General features: G+C 44.2%; 1 protein-coding gene across 2 annotated transcripts in view; it reads right to left on the bottom strand.

Moving 5' to 3' along the window:
• Nucleotides 1–18,643: 18,643 nt before the first annotated feature.
• Nucleotides 18,644–24,173, bottom strand: part of NRP2 (neuropilin 2) — a 115,176-nt gene continuing 109,646 nt past the window's right edge. For both annotated transcript variants that reach the window (XM_007965953.3, XM_007965954.3), the window contains exons 16-17: nt 24,105–24,155; nt 18,644–21,960 (exon numbers count right to left, since the gene is read on the bottom strand). In XM_007965953.3, the coding sequence (XP_007964144.3) occupies nt 21,659–21,960; nt 24,105–24,155 (353 nt within the window). In that variant the 3' untranslated portion in view covers nt 18,644–21,658. The remainder of the gene's footprint in view (nt 21,961–24,104; nt 24,156–24,173) is intronic.

Genomic DNA, 24,173 nt, shown 5'->3' with positions numbered 1-24,173 from the left:
AATCATTGTGAGAGCTGAAGAACCAAGTGAGACGTTAAACTTCCAGAAACATGCCTACGACTGTGCTGGTCAGACTGGTTTCATGGCGAAGCTACTGCTGCCATTATCATGACCTTGACACTGTAATTTGCTGTGTGCAACTTCTGCACCAGAAATCAGACTTGTTGCTTTCACCAGGGCATCTGATTGGTGGATTCCAGGTCTCATGTCTGCCTTGCCACTGCAAAGGAGACCTGGAAAGTGAGCTCCTCCCCAAACATAAGAAGCATACCTGAAAGATGTCAGGCAGCCACCAACATGACCAATGTCCTCTACGAATGGACATTCATAAAGTCTTCATGTGCTCTTAGCTCATAATTATGCCTCTGAGTACTGGCGTGTGCACAGTAAGTGGAGTTATGGAGATAAATGGTAAGAGTTCGACCCTGAGTACTGTAAACTCTTTCTACCTTTGCAGCTGATTTTGCACTTCACCATTAGATGCTTTAGTTTAACCATCTAGAAAATTAATATAATACCATCTTCCAAATGCTGAGAATCAGCAGTAATAGTAATGTATTTTGAGGTCCTTGGATAAAAAGCAGTCTAAAGATTCACTGTATCATTATTTAAAATAGATGATTTCTAATGAAAATGCTAAGTTCAAAGGGCTTGATGGCTTCTCAGGATGCAAAATGGGCAATGCCTGGTATATTAGCTTAATAAACCAGTCCCAGGGATGCTTGCCTGACTTTCCTTCCAGCTCCTCTGTGGGCATTAGAAGGCAGAAATATGCAGGCATGGTAATAGCTGTAATCAGTCACAACAAGTGAGCTTATTATATTGGCTGCTTGCACAGTCGGAGCCTTCCAAAGCTAATCACAGCCCTTTTGCAAAGTTCATTGGGTTGGACTTTCTAATACATCCTCATCCCAGATATGTTGAGAGACAGAGAAACTGAAGATGAGGCCCCTGATAGCACCATTTACCCATGTGTTATATAGCATGAGAGAATCACATGTGAAAAACACCAATCTCTTTCCTTTTAGTCGTGGGATTTGCAATATTTCCAGCAGGGTAGTATCAGCAATTGATTTCCTGTTACAGGTCTCCTTTCTTTTCTAGTTCTTTTTCCCCTTAGGTGCAGTAGACTTAGCTCTCTTCTTCCCTGCTGCTGTCAGTCAGTTCTTTATCACTGCCTTTTCTGACAAAAAGGGCTAACCCCAGCCTTTTAATTGCTCTTAGTCTCTTGCAAGCTACCTCTTCTTTCATGCATTGCTCTCCACCATGGAAACACCTTCATGGATCCTCATCTTCTCATTAACCCTCCTTCTTTTGTCTCCCATTGATTTGTCAAGTCTCAGAACTCCTGCACACATAGTGAACTTCCAAGGATTTGCAAGATAAGGTCACGATGTGTCTATGTGTCTCTTCTGTTTCTGGTCTGCCACAAGCCTTTGTCACTTTCTCTTTTCCCTTTCCTCTCATCAGTTGGCACAGATGCTTCTGCCCTTCCTGTAATAGACCATGGTTCTGCAAACAAATGGACTCCTATAACATGGGCTCCCATAAGGTGCTTTATATGGAGTATGGCAGGTTCTCTTTGCTGTTCAACAAAATGGGCCTGTGGAGAAACAAATGCATCAGGCCTCTGCATCATGTTGCACCAGTTGTGCCAAACTCAGACTAGGGATAATTTAGACAATATACCTAAGCTTATTTGATGGCAAGCTTATTTGGAGGAAAAAAAAGCATTAGGAGTTCTTTTTTGGAGCAGTCACTAGATGCAGATTCTCAAAAAGGTTTTTCAGAGTTGAGTCTGGCCCCTGATCAGCCAGCGATTGACTATGACAAGAGAGGGAAAGGCACAAACATCTCCTCAGATGGCATATAAATTACAGTGGGGTGGCCATAGACTGAGAGAATGTTGGAGGGAGATTGAGTATTTATTAAAATATCTTTTGTCAGCCCGATTTATTTTTGTCTTTCTTCATAAGACGTGATAGTTTTGCATCAGCGCATCTAAATGAAATAATTTGCTAAAGGTCAAATGCAATTCCCTCAAGCCAGCTTTCATTTACCTTCTAATTAATAACTAAATGCTCACACATACATTAGTCCAAGTCTCCTGCATAAAATAATAACTGCCATTTATTGAACACCTATTACATCCCAGGCATTTTGCATATATTACTCAAATTCTTACAACCCCAGAAGGTAAGAATACCCCTTTAATAGAGGAGGAAAATGATGCTTAGAGAGCCTAAGTAATTTGCCCTTGGTCATGTAAATTACTGTCTAAAGCCAAATGCCCCATGCTTTTTCATGCCATGCTGTAAGGCAGCTGCTTCCTGCAAAGGCTGGATGCCTTGTGCTGTCTGTTGTTGCTGATGAATGGAGAAATGAGAGGTTGGTATAGCAGTGTCTTACTTCCCAAGTCAAACACCTCTCCATGGGAGGAAGCTGTGTCACCCAGAGCTCCTATTCCTTCATGGTTGTCATGGTGTGTATTTGGGAGGGGGCAAAATGCTGTCTGCTACAGACTTCCTTTTCATTCAATTCCATTTTCTTCCCATATCCTTTCAAATGAGGGAGGGGTTGCAATGGAATCAGAAGAACACACGTAGAACGAGTAAGGCAGGTTTGGACATGCCTTACCTGGAGAGATGTGCAAATGGGGCAAAACAGATTTGCAGTCAAATGGTGACTTCTTAAATCAAGCATAACAAATTGGCTTGAGGTTATCAGCCCATTACTTCCAGAGAAAAGCAGGAAGAATAGAAAAGTAGGTAAAATGTGTTTCTGTAGCTTTCCAGCCTTCCTCCTGTGTCCTGTTTACATGTGTCCTGGACTCTGAAACTTTAGAATAAATTAGTCATTATACAAATCCACTGCTTATTTTTCTCCCACATTACTTTTAGTATGAATTTGTGAATGTCATTCAAACCTATTTTCATTTTCTTAATATTTTAAATTTGAATAAGCCAGGTAAGCGTTGAAACATTTATAGAGTAGTTATTTGACAACATCAGTTAAATGACAAAATCACTGCACTGATTTCTCAGTTCTCCTTTCCATTATGCCTGTAATTTAGTAGATTTCCAGTAGGTGGCGCTTCATTGCTCCAGCTGCAGAGATTCGGGACAGTACCTGGGACATATTGAACAAGAGTAACTTCTCAAAAGTGAGGTGTGAATCACTTGCATTAAATTATCTAGGCCCTATTACCTTTCCTTTGTTGAAATACAGATTCCTGAACCCCAACCCTATACCCAGTGAATTTGACTCTCTGGGTTTAGGAATCTCCATTTTTAAAAGGCTTCCTGGTAATTCTGATGCAGATAAAGTTCTGAGAATCACTTGTCTCGAGAAAAATAGAAATGCAAATTAAAGATCTAAATACACGGTGGCTCACTCCTGTAATCCCAGCATTTTGGGAGGCCGAGGCGGGCGGATCGCCTGAGGTCAGGAGTTCCAGACCAGCCTGGCCAACGTGGTGAAACCCCATCTCTACTGAAAATACAAAAATTAGTCAGGCGTGTTGGCAGGTGCCTGTAATCCCAGCTACTTGGGAGGCTGGGGCAGGAGAATCGCTTGAACCCAGGAGGTGGAGGTTGTAGTGAGCCGAGATTGCGCCATTACACTCCAGCCTGGGCGACAAGAGTGAGACTTAGTCTCAAAAAACCAAAAAAAATATCTAAATACAAAATAGTAAGAACAGTATAGAAAGTAATACTCAACATAGAACAACATACAAAGAAATACTCTACCAAAAAATCTGTCTTCAGGTTCTTTATCCCACTAGACTTTGATTATTGTCAATCATTGTTTAAAGGTAACTCTACTTTTCCTTTAAGTAAAGGTCCAGATTTTTAATTCCTGTTAATGTTGAAAATCCCCAATCCCTTGGTCTCTTCTTATAAGCTACTGGCAGACTTTCTCATCCTGCAGCTTTTATTGGAAATCTTTAATACTTTGACCTTCTTGTAATGTCTTATCACCTGGCCACATTTCAGCTAATCTCTTTCCTAAGAAAGTATGACTTTATCAATTCCATAAAAGTCTCTAAACCACCTTTTTGCTTCCTGTGTTTCATTGCTTTGAAAGAGGAAAGAGAAAAAAAAAAAGATTGAATGGCAATTTGCATAAAATTAAGATTTTCTTCAATATGGAAAATGTCCTTTTGGCAACCAAGCCACACTTTCCCTCTACAACTGGTTTCTCCAGATGTGGCAGAGGAAGTATTTTTGCTTAGATGGATGATTATTCTTCAACTAAATTAGCAACTACACAAATCCCAGCTGCTTTTATTTTCTTCTACACTACTTTGGGTATTGAATTTGCAAAAATCAGCCAAACTTCTTTTCTTTTTCTTAATATTTTAAATTTCAACAAGCCAAACAAGCTTTAAAGTATTTATTGAGTAGTTTACTTGACAACATCACACAAACACATTTAAGCACTTCAAGGGCAATATATTAAGCTGATCTGCAAAATATTCCTCTTTTATTGCATTCAAGTCATTTTGTTTTCACTTTCCAAGTCTTGATGAGGAAATCTGATATTGGTTTGGTTTCATCTTTGGCTCCTGCCTCCTGGGAATAGGATTTCTAGCAATTATCACAAAGTGTCATTAGAATAAAAAACATTTGAATATTTTATTGGTAGGCTGCAGGGAGGGGTGGAATTGTCATAATGAGATATTACTTGCATAACATGGCTATTAAAGATTAAGGGTGTGTATCAATTGACTGATGATTCATTCATTCATTCATTTCCCATTTCAACAAACATATATTAAGGACCCATCTTGTGCCTTGTAGTGTTTTTGGTTCTGAGATAGAAAGATCTGAAATTGGCTTTCTCATCAAAGTAGACACCACAATTTGGTAGAAGATAAATGCAGGACAAGATAGATAGTACAGATATGTGTACGGTTCTCTTGTATAGATACTTGTTCTTGGTGTCTTAGACAACCTAGAAGGGAAAAAGTTCCCAGGGAATGTTGGGGTTTAATTCCACCTTCATACAATTTCTATGGCCAATTTGAGCCAAGTCCTAGAGTCTTTTCCTCAGCCCAGGAATGTGAACATCTGCCTCTGATCTTGATCTTCTGTGACCCTAGATTATTTTCTTGACTTATCTGTACTCTTGGAAGTAATTCCTCCCTCACTCTTCTTAACTGCCTCAGCCCCTTGCATCACTTGGAGATCTTGTGGGTAAGTCCCTAGGGAATTGTTCCCAAGAGCTGTCAAGTTGCCATCATCTTAGAAATGTTGTTTCCAAAGGATAGAGAATTCAGGACCAAACTGAACACAAATGCAGGCCTCAAACAATGGTGAGCGTAGCATTCATTTGACTTCATGGCACAAAAGAATTCATAGCCATATTTACGCAAATAAAAATCAGAAGCCCTTACTTCTAAATTATCCCCATTGTGTTCTGGAGGGCAGATTTTGTTGAGTGGAATGGCTGAGATGATGTATTACATTTTAGCCAATGATCTTTATTATATGGATCATTTGCATTAAAAGTGAGGCTTCTATTCTTTGTGATTAATGGTTGGGAGTATGGTCTTTGGCGCTAGAATGTCTGTGTTTGAATTTGGCTCCATCCTTTACTTACCGGGCAATGTTTGGCAAGCTACTTCTCCTTTTTGGACTTCTCCTTGTCTATGGAATGCAAAAAGTAGTAGAATTTGCCTTGCAGGAATCATGAGGATTAAATGAATAATTCATTTAATACATTGTAGGTACTCAATACATGCAAACTATTATTGATTTGATTACTTGTGGTTCAGGAGTGATATGGTTTGGCTCTGTGTCCCCAACTAAATCTCATGTTGAATTGTGATCCTGAGTGTTGGAGGTGGGGCCTGGTGGGAGGTGATTGGATCATGGGGGTGGCTTCTAATGGTTTAGCACCATCCCCTGAATGCTGTCTTGTAACAGAGTTCTCACGAGATCTGGTTATTTTAAAGTGTGTGGCACCCCCCACTTCTCTCTGTCTTCCTCTTGCTCCCACCACGTAAGACATGCTGGTTTCCCTTCGCCGTCCCCCATGATTGTAAGTTTCCTAAGGCCTCCCCATCCATGCTTCCTGTACAGCCTGCACAACTGTGAGTCAATTAATTTCTCTCTCTCTCTCTTTTTTTTTTTTTAAATAAATTACCCAGTCTCAGGTAGTTCTTTATAGCAGTGTGAGAACACACTAATACAAGGTGCATCCCATTTCTCTGAGTGGCACTATTGTGGAGACACACAAGTGGGTCTTATTAAACTGGAAGCATCTTGTTACTTCTGATTATTACTGTTACCGGGGATGCATTCTTCTAACCCATTCCATTAATGAGATTTAGAGTCTCTCTGCTCACAAGAGTAGCACTTATTAACCTATAGGGCAGCTGTGAAAATAAGCAGTAGCCCATGTGCCTGAGGCCTAGCAAAGTTGAGAAGGGTGAGGGGAACCTGATAGAGATCACAGAGAGAGAAAACATTTTCTGTTTTATTTGGCTTCATAGAAATCTGTGTCCAGTGGCAAGCAAGCGACTGGGTGAGAAAGAGGATAGCTGTTGCTTCAGTTATTATAATCAGATGCTTCTGTTCTCATAGCATCTTCCCATCTGCAGGACCTCCACATAGCAACATGTAATCACTGATAAATGTGAATGGGATTCCATGTATTGCTTAGGGTTTGCATGGGGTTTTCTGGAGCCCCGAGGACTTTTTCTTAATTATCTAAATTTTTGAATAGGTAATTCATTTCCATGATTCAAATATTGACAAATATAAATAGGTATACAGTGGAAATTCTCCTTCCTCTTTTATCCTCCTTCCTCATAGTTCTCAGCCCCCCTGCCCATAGGAAAACCATATTTATTTCTTATTTAACATTTTAGGTTTACTACAATGGAAACATATTGGCAGGACTGACTGCATGGGAGTGTGGAAGGTACAGAGGGCTCTGAGTGCAGGAGGGCGGTGCAGTTGACTTCATGCTTTGCTGTCACTGGCTTGAAATTCTTAATAATTTTGAACTCTATAATTTCATTTCACACTGGACTCTGCAAATTACAAATTACACATCCTGCATATGAGACACGGTTCTTCACCTTGATTTTTTGTTGAACTATATGTCTTAAAGATCTTTTCATATTTATACATAAAGACCTTTCTCCTTTTCTTCATAGCTGTCCAGTAGTTTATGCTTGAGAATTTAAAAACCATGTACATGGTCACCCAATAGGAACTCCTTTAGGGATCTGTGTCCCAATTTTCCAGCTCTCTGATGCTTCCAAACTTGGGAGAGAGAGAAAAAAAATGGAGGGAAGTGCCAGGAAATCTTTCCTCTGGCTGAATCCCTCATTCCCTGCTGCATGGTTTTGGAAGCCTTTGGAAGCAATGCTCATTTCTTTACCAGCTAACTGCTGACCATGTCCCTACTGTTCATTGCTCTTTTTCACCATCTCCACCCTATTCCACCTGTCAGCCACCCCATTATTAAAATACTTGGCAAGGAATCACCTGAGCTCCATTAGTCACAGCAGGCTACTTCTGTGTTTGCTTCAATCTGGAGGAAAATACTTTGGGCTGAATGAAACCATTGTTTCCAGAGACCCACCTTAAAAACTCCTCTTCCATTCCTTCTTCATTAGTACTCACTATCTTTTATGGATAAATGTATGGTCAGGGCTCAACCACGTGGCCGCTTTTGAGAAGTTGGCCTAGGCTATCTCTGCTAAGGGATCTCAACTGTTAGAAGGCACCAAGTGGTGTTCTGAAACCTGTAACTCATTTTGAAGTAGCCAACAGCTCTGGCTCCATTGCAGACCTAATGTCATACAGGACTGCTCACTCATTCAAGAGATAGTCCCAAGTTTAGAAAGTGCACTGCACCATAGCTGTTCTGAGCAGTGTTCGTTTGAAAAGGACAGAGCATAAAGTCCACATTCTCTGAGAGGCTAGTGCTGTGGCCCTTGCACATGAGCACATGCCCTGCCTCTTCCCGCTGACTGTGGCTTGGGTTTGAGGACATGGATGCAGGATATTTGTGCCAAACTTGGTTGTAAGCATCAGCAGTGATGGCAGCCCTCCTGCTGAGCTGAGTGAGACGCTGGCAGCCGAGGGCAGGCAGCTGTCACCAGACCTGGCATGTCCAACAGCTGGATCATGCCCTGAGTGTCGAGCATTCATGTGGCACAGACACAAGCATGCAAACAGTGGAGCAGGGTGAATGGAGAGAAGATTCACAGCCTCGCTATGTTTTCATTTCTGTTCCTTACCAGGCAAGGCAAGAGAAACCACAAAGCACCCAATGACTGCTCCCTGTTTAAATCAAGCCATGCCCTCAGCACCTGAAAGGAAGATTAACTAGATGCTAAAAATGCACTTCTGGAGTCCAATTCCACTGCCAGGAAAAGCTTCCAGGTATCTGATACTCCTCAGGGAGAAAACAGGCTACAATTCCAATTAAACACCATATTGAGTACTTTGGTCTCAGTATACTCTATTTGTTTAGTTTATTTGAATATTTGATAAGAGAAGTGCTGGGGTAGCAAAAAAAATTAATTAAAATAAGAAAGAACAATCTTAAGAGAGAAAAGGGACAAAAAAAACTAAGAAGCTATAGATGGCTTCTCCCCACACCTGCCAGCAATGAATTAATCACTAATCCATTCATTATTTCCAACTTAGAAATCTCTGTTCCCTGGACAAAAAAACAGGGTTATTGTTTTTAAATGTCTAATTAAAACACATTGAAAGACAGTCTCTAAAATGGGCTCGGCCAGTACTAATAACGTGTGTAATATGGTTGGGAATTGCTGAAGTGCAGTCTTGGGGCTTTCTGGAATGGGAGGGATCTTTTCTCATCGAAATACTGAGCCTTTGAGCCCTGTTTTCCTCATGGTTCACCACATGCTGCGTCTCATTCAGGTACCAGTGGGTAAGCACAAGGAGAGAATATCAGCAATGGTCTTCTATGCATCCATGTGGTGGGAGGGCGGCGGGAGGCAGGATTTCTATGGCAGCTGTCCTGGGCTGCTGATTGGAGTCTATATATTTATAACAGCCTTATTGAGACATAATTCACATACTTTAAAGTTCACCCTGGATTATATTTTAATTCTGTGCAATGAATTTGGGAAAATCCTGTGGGCATTTTCCTTGGGCTGAGAACGGACAGATGGAGATCTCCAAATCAGGCCTGCCTATCCACCCGTCCAGGTGAGGCTAAGCGCCTTGTCCATCCCGGAGCTGGCCGGCCCACACAGCTGCTTCTCCCTCTGTTTTTCTATTACCTGCTCGCCCTTCTCCACTTCAGCAGCCGAGAATCTTTACCCAAAGTGATTAATGGCTGTGTTGTGTCGGGACGGCTCTGACACTGATTGAGTCCCTTATCTCTCTTCTGTGTCCTCCCCGTGACTGCTGCCCTCTCAGGTATCAATCAGTGCTTTGGCTCTCTATTCCTGGGTGAGCCAGAGACTGTCAGCAATGCATTCTGATTGTCATCTTCATCTGAGCTGCCACCTGCCCTGCACAGCTTAAAGGGTCTTTTTAAGGCACACAGGGGAGGGGAGGTGCCGACTGTGCTCCTAACCGCATCTGCCACAGCTGGGGACGATTCCATGTGTTTTGGACAAATTTGGGGAATATAGTTTCTAAAAGGCAGAACTGGGGACATTTACGCATATTAGCTGCTCAACCTCCAAACCTGGTTGGGAAGTGGAAGGGGGTGGCAGTAGCCTCACCTAGCAGTTCCCCCAGGGAGACCCTACTACCCCCATAAAAATCAACATCTTGGGCCAGGCACAGTGGCCCGCGCCTGTAATCTCAGCTACTTGGGAAGCTGAGGCAGAAGAATGGAGTGAACCCAAGAGGTGGAGGTTGCAGTGAGCCAAGATTGCGCCACTGCACTCCAGTCTGGGTGACAGAGCAAGACTCTGTCTCAAAAAACAAACAAACAAACCACCACCACCAACAAAAACCAGCATCATGTTCTCTAGCAGAGGCTCAGTCACAAAGAGGACTCTGTGAAGTGAAGAAGGTGAGCGAAGGATACACAATAGAGGGGGCCAGAAAGACACCAGATGAACACAGGAGTGGAGTGGGGCGAGGTACAGTCCCTGAAAACACCACGGAAGATAAAAACACAGGGACTAGGGAGAACGAAATAGAACATTCGTCTAAGCCTGGCTTTTGAATTGGCCCCAAATGCAGTGACATTTTCCTTTTTGGCTGCTTTGAAAAAGGAGGAGAGGAAAAAATGTAGACTGTGACATTAAAGATAGATGGGCTTGGACAAATTGAACCATTTTGAAGGTTTCCCTGATGCCCAGAAGGCTGAGGGTGAGTCTCCGCGGTGAGCTTTTGGGAGAGGTGAGCTCTCTTCTTCTTAAGCCCAGAGAAAGCTGCATAATGAAATGGCAGCTTTCAGCCCAGGCTGGCTACGGGGAGGTTTAATATTTAACATCACATTGGCTGGTGAGTGCGCTGGGGTTGGCTCATCCACTTCAGGCTGACATTTGCTACAGGAACTCACCAGGCCTCTCAGTGGTGAGAGGTGGGGCACAGGAGTGAGGCCAAGACACTGAGTGTTTTGGGTTCCTTAGGAAGGCACCTGTCGAGAGCCCCCTTCCCAGGCAGAGTCATCCATTCTGGGCCTGGCCGTGCATTTGACTTTAAAAGCGGGTCCCTTTTACTGGCCTCTCTGCATGTGAATGGCATCTTGAAGGAGCAGAAATCCCATTAAGGAAGAACTATTGACCCTTCTGTCTCACGCAGTTGCCTCTCTGCTGACCCTCCATTTGTGGCCCGTGAATCCTTAATGTGGGAAGTGGTAATTGAAGAAGGGAGATTAGAGGAAAGAACGAGACGTAGATCGCATGTGACACTGGAGAGCAAGGCCACCTGATCTGCCAACTTCTACAAATGGGAGGTGCTCCGTCCCCATTACCCCAGAACTTGTTCCAGAGCAGCTCCAAGCCCAGCATGTCTTATTCTTCTTGGCTACTCCACAGTCTCCAGCATAGCTTCCATGCTGGCACCAACTAGGTTCCCCGCCAGTGTCTATGTAAGGAAAGGTTAAAAACCCAAGGGAACTCGGGTGCCAACAGGGATGAGGGCCAGGGATGAGGGTATAGGGAAACAACACGCCTTCTCCATAAAAAGCGAGTTACATGAACAGCTAACAGAAGATGCATCTTGTGTTCACGTTACATCGAGGTGCCCAAAGATGATGGTCCTAACCGGTGCAGGCCGGCAGAAGGGATTTCATGCAGTGCGCAGGTCCAATCTGCTTCGCTTGGCTTTGGCTGCCACTGCCACCCCCTTTTTGATTAGTACAGCAGAATTAACTTCCCCCGCCTGTGGGCTCTGTTCCCACCAAGCAACACAAATTGAAATAGTGGGGTGGCAGGCGGTGGCAGTGGGGGCTGTGTTGGGGAGGGGACCACAGGGGCCTTCCATCTTGTTAATGTAGCACTTCCTTATGTGACGGGAGCAGAGAGCAGCCTGTAATGAATTTCTCCTGTGGTAATCATTCACCAGTGCATTGTGACCCGTGTGTTTTTGCTGTGCTACACATTTCCAGACTTTTGCAGTGACTTGTCAGCACCTAGTAAAAATGAATTGGACGAGACCCATCACTTCGTGCTACGCCCTCCCAGCTGCCTTTCATTCTTTTGAGAGAAGGAGTAGATGGGGCCACCTGGAACACCACTGTAGACTCTGGGGCTGTGGCAGGACGCTGAGCCCATCTCACAGGCAGGTTGATGCAGGCACACCAAGTTTGTGGCACTTGTTGTGCAGAGTCACATTCTTTGGTCCAAATGGCTCCAAAGTGGCCTTTGCCTTTTGCACCTGTTGTTTTGTGCTGCACAATGAGCTGTTCAGGCAGTTTCTTTCTTTGAGAAGGCACGGGTGCAAATGGCGGTACAATTAGGCATCTGGGTACCCCATGGGTTCTTACCAACTCTGGTGTGAAGATCCATTGATGGCGGGGGACAAGGCTATCGTCTGAGTCGCACACACAAGCATCGCCATCTGCAACTGTAATTCTAGCCACGTGGTCAATCGTAAGAAGGGGTTTATAACCAGCTTTTACAGCATTTGTGGATCATGATGATTAAACAACAGATGGGAAACCCAACCAAGATTTCTAATCGCTACCTCTTCGTTGATGGAGTGAACGAGGGCTGAGGGAGTCACTTTGTGGCCTCTCTCTATGGTTCAATCTATAATTAGGGTAGGCATGACTCCTCCCGACTTTCTGCAACTGTTTTCTACACTCTTTATTATCAAATCATAAGCACGAATTTTTGCTTTGGGAAATATGGCCCTGAAATTTTGGTAAGGTCCCAGGAATCTCATGGTGAAGAGAAAGCTCTTCAATTAGGATTATCAGATAAAATATAGGGCATCTCGTCAAATTTACATTTCAGATAATGAGCAATTTTTCAGTTTAAGTATGTCCCAAGTATTATAGGGGACTTAAAAAAAATCAAGATGCTCTTTAAAACATCATGGTAAAATCTGTATAACATTTACCATTTTAACCCTTTTGAAGTATACATTTTAGGGGTATATACATTCACAGTGAAGTATACGTTTACAGTGTTGTGCAACCATTACCACTATCCATTTCTAGAACTTTTTCATTACCTGAACTCTATACCCATTAAAAAATAACTCCCAGTTCTTTCTTTTCCCCAGCCAATGGTAACTTCTAATCTAACTCTTTGTCTCTAGAAATTTTCCTATTCTAGGTACCTTCTATAAGTGTAATTATATACTATCTGTCCTTTTGTGTTGGTTTATTCCACTTAGCATGATATTTTCAAAGTCCATCTCTGTGGTAACATGTATCAGAATGTCATTCATTTTCAGGATGAATAATATTTTGTTGTATGTACACACCACATTTTGTTCATTCATCTGTTGATAGGTATTTGTGCTGTTTCAACCTTTTGACTATTGTGAATAATGTGTTTATGAATATCAGTGCACAGGTGTCTGTTTCAGTCCCTGCTTTCAATTATTTTGGGTATATACCTAGAATTGGAATTGTTGGATCATATGGTAATTCTATGTTTAACATTATGAGGAACTGCTATACTGTGGCTGCATGGGACATTTTTATTTGCTAAATCTGGCAACTTTCCAACCGTTTCAACAGAATTTTAATCTGAATATTATATTTAGCCTAAATATCATATTTAAACAGAAACTAATAGTGCCCATTTCCATGCTGAAACTTATGGCATAATCTCTCCATACAGACTCTCGGAAGGTTACTTGCACATTTTCTACTACAGTGAAGAACAGGTAGCAAGAAGCAAGAACAAAAACACTTATCTTTTAGTCTGTACAAACTGGGTAGCTTGATGCCCATCAGAGGGGAATTTATACAAGTCATTCATTCATTAATTCAACAAACATTTTTTATGCACATTCAGTAGGTGCCAGGTGTGAGCTGGGAGTCCTGATGCAAAGGTGAGTGAGACATTCCTCCTCACCCCCTACTTTGCTCTAGCCAAGTTTCCTTTGGTTTCAGCATCTTTGCCTTCTCCCCCTGCTCACCTGACTCATCCTAGGATTTCAGTTCCCATAAGACACAATGCTCAGGCCCCTGCTTAAACACACACAGCTCTCTGCACTTTGCTTTGGAGCTCTTGCCATATTGTTATCTTTGTATGGTTTCCTGATTCACTTGTGTGTTTCCAGACTGTAAGTCCCTGAAGACAGAACCAGGTTGTTTTGCTGATCACGTCTCCTAGCACCTAGCGGGGCACAGTTTAGTCATTTAATATAACATAGGTTTATTATATAAATGAAAGGGTACATCAGTTCTTCCCTCAAGAGGTCATGGGGGATAAATAAGCATGTCAGTTTCTATGTCAGTAGGTAGGAATGAAGGGCTCTGGGGAAAAGAGCAGTTCTGCCTCTGGGGAGCTGGGATTGGGGGCCAGCTCCACAATAACATCAAGCCCAAAGGTGCCATCCCCACTGTCTCTGCAGAAGGGAGCCTGAGAGAATGTTGGGAAGGGAGCATCCGGAGAGCTTTGCCTTGCTGGGCTGTGCAACACACATACAGACAACCAGCCAAAAGCACCCCATGGACTAGGATGTCATAGCATAGCTGGGGGCTCAGAATCCATGTAGCCCAAACATCCACTTTACAGATGGGAAAGCCAAGATGTGTTGTGGCCTTCCCAAGGTCACACAGGCAGAGGCAGAACCGAATCTTGAACCCTGGTCTCCCAAGCCCTGAGACAGTGCTCTCCGCCTCTTCATCATGTCCATGTTCAAGGGGAAAGGAGCACTGGGGAGTTTCAAAACCCTTCAAAGCTTTCTTCGAACTCCCACAGGCATTAAAAATAGTCAGCTGGGAATAGAAACACGAATGTGCAAGGCGAGATGAGATGAGGGGTGAGAGGAGGAAAAAAGGTGAAGACAGAAGGCAAATCTAGAAAGGCCGCCTGCCACCCGCTCTGGAGTCAAGGCCCTGTCGGGCAGTTCTGTGTGAGGCTTGGCAAGGCGGAGGTGCAGCAAGGCTGTGCTTCAATTCCCAGTGGAGGCAGTCAAGGGCTTCGGGATGAGATTAATTAGTGGGGCTATGCTCCAAACCACGGCAGCCTGGCCCTGCAGACGGTTCCGAGAAGCTTGGGGGGCTGTGGAGGCTGCAGCCTGTACCTTGCAGACTGAACGGCACTGTGTCTGGGGAGGCTGTTAGAGTCTCAAGGGTAGAGAAGGGTCCATGCCTGAACACAGCTGCCTGGGCCTGCTGGTCTGGTGAGGGGTTTGTGGAGGGACCTAGAACCAAGCACCCCAAATCCTCACATGTTGAGTGCCCAGTCCCCAGGACTTTGCCTCTCCACTGGTGAAGGGCGTTCTGCAGAGGCCTGGGCACCTCAGTGTGCACGTGGGCCTGATGGGGCCTCAGGTCAGGGTTTATACCCTGTGTGGGCCCTGCTTGGCCTGGGCTGTGTCCTCTGCAGAGAGGGCTCCCTCCTGCACTGGTGCCACTGGGTAGGAGGAGGGTGAGAGATGGCTCAGACGCACTGTGGCCAGGTGGGATATGTTTTCTTAGTGAGAGGGCCTCCTTTTCTTACAGCACTTGTAAAACTGTGGTGACAGGAACAGCACTTGCACGCGCACACACACACACACACTTGTCCTATAGGGTTTTCTGGCAGGGAAGGAAGAGGAAACAGGTGTTATTCTTTGGATGAGCTGCAGAAATAATCTAGCTCTTAGTTCCCTTGGCGGTCTCTTGCTTGGGCCACCAGAGAGAACATGGAAGGCATGTCCTTCCACCAGGAACTGCCCCTGAGGGTCACTGAGAAAACTCAGGAAGAAAGAGGACCAGCCTTGGAAGGTGTGGTGGGCAGCTGCGAAGGTGGCTCAGGAGTTCTGAGATAGGAATTCAGGGGCAAGCCCTGCCTTTGCCTCAGGCTGGGGCAATGTGTAACCTTCTAGGACTCTTCCCATTGTGTTGATGGAAATGACTGTTAAGTTACTGTGAGCCCCTAGGGTGACAGCGAGGTAGCTCTCAGCCCCCACCACCACTGGGTGCATTTGCTCTTCTGACCATCACCCGCTTCCCACCACCCCACTCCCCATCTCACACCCTTTATCCCCCGGTGGAGAGATATTTTTCCCAAGAGTTTTGTTTAGCTCAGCCTGGGATTAGAGCCTGAAGGCTGTGAGAACTGAAATTGAGTCATCTTTCAACCTCTTCAGGTTCCCTCCCACACCCCCATCAACACCACCAACATCGCAGGGGCAAAGGTGGCCTCTGCATCCAGATGGGTCCTGTTTTCTTCAACCATGGTTCTGTTCCAACCTCATTTCACTGGCCTGCCTGCCTCCCCTGAGTTTCATGTAAACATTTCCAGAAGGATGTAGATTAGGAAAAAAAAAAGGTCTTATGTAAACACTTGCTGGCTAGGGACCAGGAGATATTATTAGTTTATTAGGGCTTTAAAAATATCCAAAAGCTCAACTAAAGGAAAGAAGAAATTTGCTTTTGTTTTAACCTGTTATTTTTGCTAGGGTCAATACCACCTTAGAAGCAGGCATCCCAGGACACACAAGACATTGTAAGATCACAAGAGGGGCAAAGATGGAAATTGCAGAGGTTTGACTGTGGTAACCTTATTGGTCAGTGAGGAATGAGTGGTACTGGGGGCTGCCCTTTTTTATAAATTAAAAAGAGTGGAAGAATGATGCAGAAGAGAGAGTACTTCCTCACTGGAGCCTTAAGGTGCAGTGTGCCCTGGCCCTTCACCTTCCCAGCCCATCTCCAGTCCTTCTCCTTTGTTGATCATGCTCTTGAGTTTGGCTGTTTGCCTCCTGTCCCCCTCCCTGAGTGAAAGCTCCAAGAGCTTACAAAATCAGGAACTGCTTAAAAACATTTCTTAAATAAATGACTGAAACAGATTTCCTTTTCAGGGTGAACAGAGCCTCAGGATGGTGGCAAATTTGGCTCAGGTTCAGAGCTTCCATGGGGAGGGAGGTTCATAATGAAGTGTTTCCCTCCTCCTTGCCTGGGAACTTATTGTACTACATAAGAGCATACTTGGCTTCCTTTAGCTTTCACTGGCCCAAATCTGGTATGTTTTGAATCCAATAACCAATGGGTGAAAAGGTCCTCAATCACTCAGTCACCTGAGGCCAGGATAGTTCTTCCACTAAAGGCACTAATCCCATCATGAGGGTGGGACCTAATGACCCACCTCATGACCTAAACATAATTACCTCCCAAAGATCCCATCGTGTAATACCATCACAATGGGGGTTGAGGATTTGCTGTAGGAATTTTAGGAGGATACAAACATTTTCATTTCTCCTGGAACAATGATACTTAAATTTGAAAGAGCATCAGATTCCCCTGGTGGGTTTTGATGAAGCACAAATCCCTAGACCTCACCCCCAGAGTTTCTGATTCAGTAGATCTGGAATGGAACCTAAGCATATACATCTCCTCTGACAAGTTCCCCAATGATGCTAACACTGCTGGCCAGGAACCACACTTTGAGAAGCACCATCGCAGATGCTGAACCACCAGAAACATTGACGATTGAGGGTTTGACCACAAAGGAAGGAGCAAATAATCTAAAGTTGCAGGGCCTGGTGATGTTCAGGGAGGAAGAGTTTGTAGGGGTCACAGCCTCTGAAGTCTACCAGGCAGGACTCTGAGTTAAAGTAGCCCATCTGGCCAGATGGCCCATCACCCATTCCCACACTATCTTCATTTTATAAGAAGCCAACCAACCCATCAGCCTACTGCTTCAAATGCTGAGAAGAAACATTATCCCAAGAGGATGACTTACCATCTTAGTTTGCCCAGGATTGGGGGTTATTATGGACTGAATGTTTGTGTCCTTCTAAAATTCATATATCAAAGCCTCAACTACCATTTTGATGGTATGAGGATCTGAGACCTTTGTGAGGTAATTATGTTTAGATTAGGTCATGAGGTGGGTCATTAGGTCCCACCCTCATGATGGGATTAGTGCTCTTATTAGAAGAAGAAAACAGAAAGATCTTTCTCCATGGAAAGGCCAGGTGAGCACACAGAGAAAAGGCAGCCATCTAAAAGCTAGGAAGACAGCCCTCATCAGACACTGAATCTGTTGTTGCCTTGATCTTGGACTTCTCAGCCTCCAGAACTGTAAGAAATGTATATCTGTTGTTTAAGCCACTGAGTCTGTGGTAGCCTGCTATACCAAGCTGACTCAGACAAAGGGTACCACCCTCTTCTTTGGTACCTGCGGCCCAAAGTGAGAACATACATTCTTGTTTTCCTGCCTGAATGTTGCCTTTTCCAAAACCACCCTGGCCTGCCCTGTCCCCCATCCTGTACCCATAAAAACCCCAGGCCCCACCAACAGAGCAGCAGAGTGGCAGAGAAGGAGAGAAGCAGCAGCCAGATGTTGGAGAGAAGCAGCTTGACTTCAGAGGGACAGTTTGATAGTGGGACCTCGAAGAAGAGTTCAGCCAGGGATGGCCAAACTACAGGAGAAGACCACCTTCCCACTCTATCCCCTTTCCAACTCCCCATCCCACTGAGAGCCACTTCCACCACTCAGTAAAATCTTCCACATTCACCACCCTCAAATTTGTTTGTGAAACCTCATTCCTCCTGGATGCTAGGCAGCGACCCGACTGCAGGTGCAAGAGGCTGTCACCGTGACCCTACACTGAGCTGTTTAACACTTAAGGCATCCATGGACGGCAAAGCTAAAAGAGCACACTGTAACATATGCCCTTTGGGGTTCCAGGGGTCATGGGCAACCCCTAGACTCTGCTGTGGGCCCACATAGAGTTCTGCTCCTGCTGGTTGCCCAAAAGGGTTCATCCTGGTCTCTCGACCTACTCTCCTGTGTTCTCCCCCTCCCACAAGGGGTTGAGAGCTGCAGGCTGAGTAAGCAAGCCACCTGTCATGAGTCCCGTGAAGGGGTCAAGGGAACTATCCTGTTTCAACAGGACATTCAGTGCTAAAAACCAGAAAAAGTCTCAGGCAAAGTGGGACAATTTGGTCACCCTTATCCTGGATCTGTTTGTCTCCAATGAAGACAAGGCAGGAAAAACAAAACAAAACAAAACAAAACAAAACAAAACAAACAACAACAACAACAAAAAAAATGATGCAGAAAAATATCTCTGGTATAATGTTTATTTAAATAGTAATCTTAAAAAGGCTTTATACAAATCATATAAACACAGTTTGACATTGTTGTTTATTTTTTTACATTGAAGAATCACAGTAAAAGCTCTCAAGTTCCCGTGATCTGGCTCAGCCAGCGAATGGTCGAATACCTTTAACTGCAAACCCTGGAAAAGTTAACCTACTATGTGACAGGTTAACTCTTTCCCTTGTTTCTTGTCATTCATGCTTATTCCTTGGACCCTCATCCCTGTCAACTCCCCTGCCCCACCAAAGACAGAAAGCAACCCTGTGGCCCTGTTGACCGCCTAGTCCGGGAGAGTGTGGAGGTAATATGTCATTTAGTACAAGGCAAAAAGGAGATCAATACTGGGAGTGGGGTTTCCCGAAGGGAATGACTCAAGGAGATGGGTCAGCTAGCCTACCCACAGATAAAGATAACAAACACACCAAGGTGTTCCCTGGCCAAGTCAAAATTGGGCCCAGCTATCTTTCTTTCTGTCTTACGACAGACCAGCCTCCAGCTTTGGTGAGGTATCTACATGTAGCCCTGTGTACCCTGCTTCTGTTTAGCATTCAAGACCCACTCAGGGCCTCCAATCACCCAAAGGTGAATATGGATATAGGACTTTTAGAGGGATGCAAGTTGAGTTGTACATAACTGAGAGGTGAAGTGCAGGTCTGAGACAGGGCTAGACTTTGGAGAACTGTAAAATGGCTCACTGGGCATGAGAGCATCAGGACCGCTGGAGTAGGCTTTCAAACTTATCTTCTTCTGCAGGCTACTTCTGGAAATCCCTAGGATTTACCAGCTTTCTGAACACTGAGCATCATGGGAGGGTGAAGAGGGAAGGGGCTCGTTAAAATCTTGCTTCTGCTGTGGGTCCAACTCGGGGAGCCCTAAAGTTAAGCCCTTGGGCTTGACAGCTCTACTTTTCACCTCTAACTACCACTGTGCCAATGAGTGCCGAGTGCCAAGATCAGTTGTGACACTCGGCCCTAGGTCAAAGTCACAACACCACCACTGAGTCCCACATGACCATTCACATACACAGTAGATACAGAGAACTCAAAGGCGCAAAGACACACACACATGAATAAATAGCTGTTGGTTGAACTTTGCTCTCTGCATACAAAACACTGTGACATTACCATTTGAACTAGCATTTCCATAAGTTAACATTTAAAGGAACCAGCCAGTCCCATTCACCCTTCCCCTTTCACCTGGGTATAAGACAAATGAAATCGTGGGTGACCATAGCAGCAAAAATGGTCTGACATTGATATGCAATAGGCTGGGCATACTGGTTGAGTTTCAAATATATTTCCAGCACACAGGCAATCCTTAGGCGTTAATATGAAATCAAGATTTGGACCTTGATGCGAACAATCTTATCCTTCACACAGTTTCATTCTATTCCTGATGCCTCCCTTTGAAGAGTAGTTGAGAGTCATCTAGGGCTATGACTACCACTTGGGTAGCAGGGCTCATTCCTTTAGTAGGATCAGTGGTGAGTTGGGGTACTTGGGAATGGAGCCATCGGGATTAGGGAAAGAGGAATGCCTTAATTCGTAAGATATTCACTAATTTTTACATAGAGGGAAAATACATTTTTCTTCATTTTTTCAAGGCACTTAATAAAAAACATAAATTGGTGTGCATGCATGCGTGCATGTGTGTGTGCATGTGTGTGAGAACCTAGGTCTCTCAAGGTTGAAGCAGTGTGGTTAGCATTCTTGTCCACAGTACTTGCAGACTTCTGGTTAGAATCAGTTCTTGTACATCCTAGCTCTGACTCTCCTGAAAGGTTGAAGTGGTGGTTGTAACCCAAAGGAGAAGTCAGTGTTTACTAGCCTATTCGAGAGACAAATGCATTTCAAAGGGTCTCTGTCTACACTGCTCAGCCTTGGCCCTCATAGGATCACAGAGGTTGGGCTTCTCTTTCCCTCTCCACTGTTCTCCTTCCCGTCCAGTGGTGACCAGTTACAGTATCTCATTGATGGGAAAAACATACCAACAGTCTATTTTTCCCTCTATTTTCCCCTGTCTCTGAGAATATCACACAACGCTGCTTCAAGGGGCTTAGAGACCTGAAAAATGTGTGTGTGTGTGTGTATATATGTAATGTTTTAGAAGAACATGGAGGAGGGAAAAGAAAAGGCAAAACCACCACCAGAAGCCCCACAAGGGAAGCCCCACCACCAGACACTGTGGGTCTAGAATTAGCGAATGGCTCCTATTCACTCACAAAGCACTTTAAGGTCATCCGGGCGCTTCTATGGATTTTGACGTGTGAAGTTTCCTTTCCGGTTTGTTTTAAATCGCATACAAGAAAGAGCTGTTCATGCTGACCCTAAAATGGCAATTTTCCCCTGGATAAAAAAAGTTAAAGGCAACAACATCCTACTTAAATGCTAGGACTGGAAACGGCAGCTTGTAGGGTTGGCTGGCAGAACCTACACCACAGTAAATCCCTTAAGTCATAAGACAATCAGAGGATGGGATAAGCTGGACGGCTTTTTTTGAGTTTTGTTCGTAAAGATGGAAAGGCTGAAACGACACTTTGCTTTTCAAGTGTTGATTAGAAAGAGAAAGCGGAGAATAATCATCACTGCTCCGCTTCTATACTGGAAAAGTCGTTCTCCTCTTCTGCCTCTTTGAGTTGCTCACAGACCAAAGAAATAAAATATAATAATAATAATAATACAAACTCACAAACAAAATAGAACTGTGACCCCAAAGAGATGAGCTCCTGTTTTGTCCCAGCAGAGAACACGGCCCCGTTCCTGCAATGACTTAGCCACCGCGGTCCTAGGGGGTAATTATCCCCTGTGCGGCTGCATCTCCCTTCCTCCTGTGACTCACTTTTCTGTCCTGTCCATACCTTCGGTATTCTGGATCGGTTTGATCGAGATTATGGCATTCAGTTTCCAAAGGAAAAAAAAAATGTAATCTTCCCCAGCCCCTCTTGCTGGAATGAAACGTCAGATAGGATTCAGGTGCAATATGTCATGCCTCGGAGCAGCACTTCTGGTGGTTCATCTTGACCTTGTGTTTAAGGCCGTCATAGAGCTCGAAGTTGTAGTTCTCCAGCGTGGTGCAGCTGCGGGAGCTCAGGCCCGAGTAGGAACAGGTGCAGTAGAGCAGGAGGCCTGCACAGGTGGCCCCCAGGAGGACACCCAGCGAGCTCATGGCAATGATGGTGATGAGGATGGGATCCAGCGTGTACAGCCAGCTCTTTTCTTTGTCAGTCGAGGGGGCGCCAGACCCTGAAGTTGCAGAAGAATTGCTCCAGTCCACCTCATATTCATCTGCGATACATAAAATACACGAGAGATTGCAGGCACTGCCTATGTCAGGGTGAAGTGACTGAGCCTCCCCAGCCCAGAGGCTCTTCAGAGCACAGCAGTAGCAGCAGCAGCTCTGGAATTAGTCTGCCTGGGTTCAAAGTCCAGCCTCGCCACATCCTAGCTGTGTAACTTTGGGCAAGCTATTGAACCTCTCTTTGCTTCAGTTTTCTCCTCTTTCAAATAGGGATAATAGTAAAATCTGCCTCAACTGGGTTGTTAGGAGGATTACATGAACTAATATTTGTAAAGTGCTTGGTGTCTGGCACATAGTAAGTACAAAGTATCCAATATTTAAATAATTTGACTTACACTAGGTAAGCTCTGATTTTAACAGCACCTTTGGGGTGGCTCTGCAGCACCTGAGATGGCTTTGTGTTCAAGGGGACCTCTACATCCCTCCTTTCCAACCTCAAGCTAATGAAAGGACAGTCTGGGACCATTTGCACATGATGAGTTTCCTAATTTGGCATTCCTGGCCATATAAGCAGCAGATTTTCCCCAGCCACCAGACCTCCTTTAATAATAAGGCATCATGCCTTATTGTTACGGGTTGAACTGTATCCCCTTTTCAGCCACTTAAATTCATGTCGAAGTCCTAACCCTCACCACCTATGGAGATAAGGCCTTTACAGAGGTTATCAAGTTAAAATAAGGTCATGAGGGTGGGCCTTTATCCCATAAGAGTAGTATCCTTAGAAAAAGGGGAAATTCTGAGACACACACGAGATAATTTCGTATGAACAGGAAAATGGCCGTCTCCAAGTCAAGGAGAGAGAGCTAGAATAGATCCTTTCTCACAGCCCTCAGAAAGAACCAACGCTGCCCACACCTTAATCTTAAATTTCTAGCTTCCAGAACTGTGAGAAAATATATGTCTGTTGAAAGCCACCCAGTCAGTGGTACTCTGTTCTGGAAGCCCTAGCAGACTAATCTAATTACGTTTCCATAGTGTAGCTAAGGCATGCCCATATCTGGGCATCATTTTTTGAAATCTAATAATCCCATGAAGAAGGTAGGATATTATATATATTTTAATAGGTGAGGAAACTGAGGTTTAAAGAAATTAAGCGACTAGGTAACTCACTCCAGGTCATGGGACTTAGCAAGCAGTTAAAGTAGGAATGGAAATCAGGCTTTCTGTCTCCTTACCCATTGCCCTTTCTACTCCATCCCAGTGTGCCTCTGCTTGATCCACTGCAGTCTCTCCATGTAGGTTGGTCATGCACTTTTGCCCATAAAAGGACTGCTGGACTGGGTTTGCAGGGAGAGTCTGCAGTCAGTTAACAAGGTGCTGTTTGGGTGAGTCGCTCCAGTTTCTATAACTACGCATGAAGTTTCTGATTAAGGGAAGGTTAAAAGCAGCTGCTCTATAAACTGTTCTTCTTAAATGCATAAATCTTAGTCTACAGTTATTCTTTAAGTGGAATCTTGCTGTTGAGTCTGTTGGAGATCAACTCTGGCACGCAGAGAAGCCCAGAGAGAGACCTGTGCTATTATGAGTTGAGGGAAGAAATTACATCTACATATTTGCTCAGCAGCCCTCTATCCTCTTGAAGTATGTGTATTTGCAGTGAAAAAATAGAGCTTGGAATAAATATAAAGATATGAGATGGTCAGTGTGAAAAAGAAACCTAAATCTTGCAACAAGCTCTGAATTGGAATCTTGAATAGTGTGAGGAAGGTTCCCCCCAAGCCAGGGAACCAGAAACCACAGCAGGTCTGGGAGAATATTCACATTATGCTCATTTACTCAGGCCATTTTTGGGAGAAGGTCAAAAGCTTCAGGCAATGATACATATAGAGGAGCTGATCTTTCACTTGTAAAGGGTTTATTCAGATTTGAAGTCCATCCAGGTAACAAGTTTCTAGAAAGAGGGGATCTATTTCAGATTAAGCAGAGGGAACTCAATACACTTTCTAAACCTCTAAAGTTGACCCTGGCAGACCCATTGATGGTTCCCTCATTTTTCTCCAGATTCTTTTATATATTTCTGACTGATAGTTCTAAATTTTGGCCCTCCCATACCCTGGGCATTATTTTTGTTGATGTCTTTATAACCAAACTTGAATTTCATGATTACCTGCTAAATCATAACAATACTCACCATCAATTTCATCTTCATATCCTTCTCTGTCATGTATTTCTGGGATGTCCACTATAATATAAAGAAAAT

The sequence above is a fragment of the Chlorocebus sabaeus genome, chromosome 10 (assembly GCF_047675955.1).
Source record: "Chlorocebus sabaeus isolate Y175 chromosome 10, mChlSab1.0.hap1, whole genome shotgun sequence".
Taxonomy (NCBI): Eukaryota; Metazoa; Chordata; class Mammalia; order Primates; family Cercopithecidae; genus Chlorocebus; species Chlorocebus sabaeus.
The sequence above is the reverse complement of the archived record's forward strand: the minus strand, read 5'-3'. Positions and strand labels throughout refer to the sequence as shown.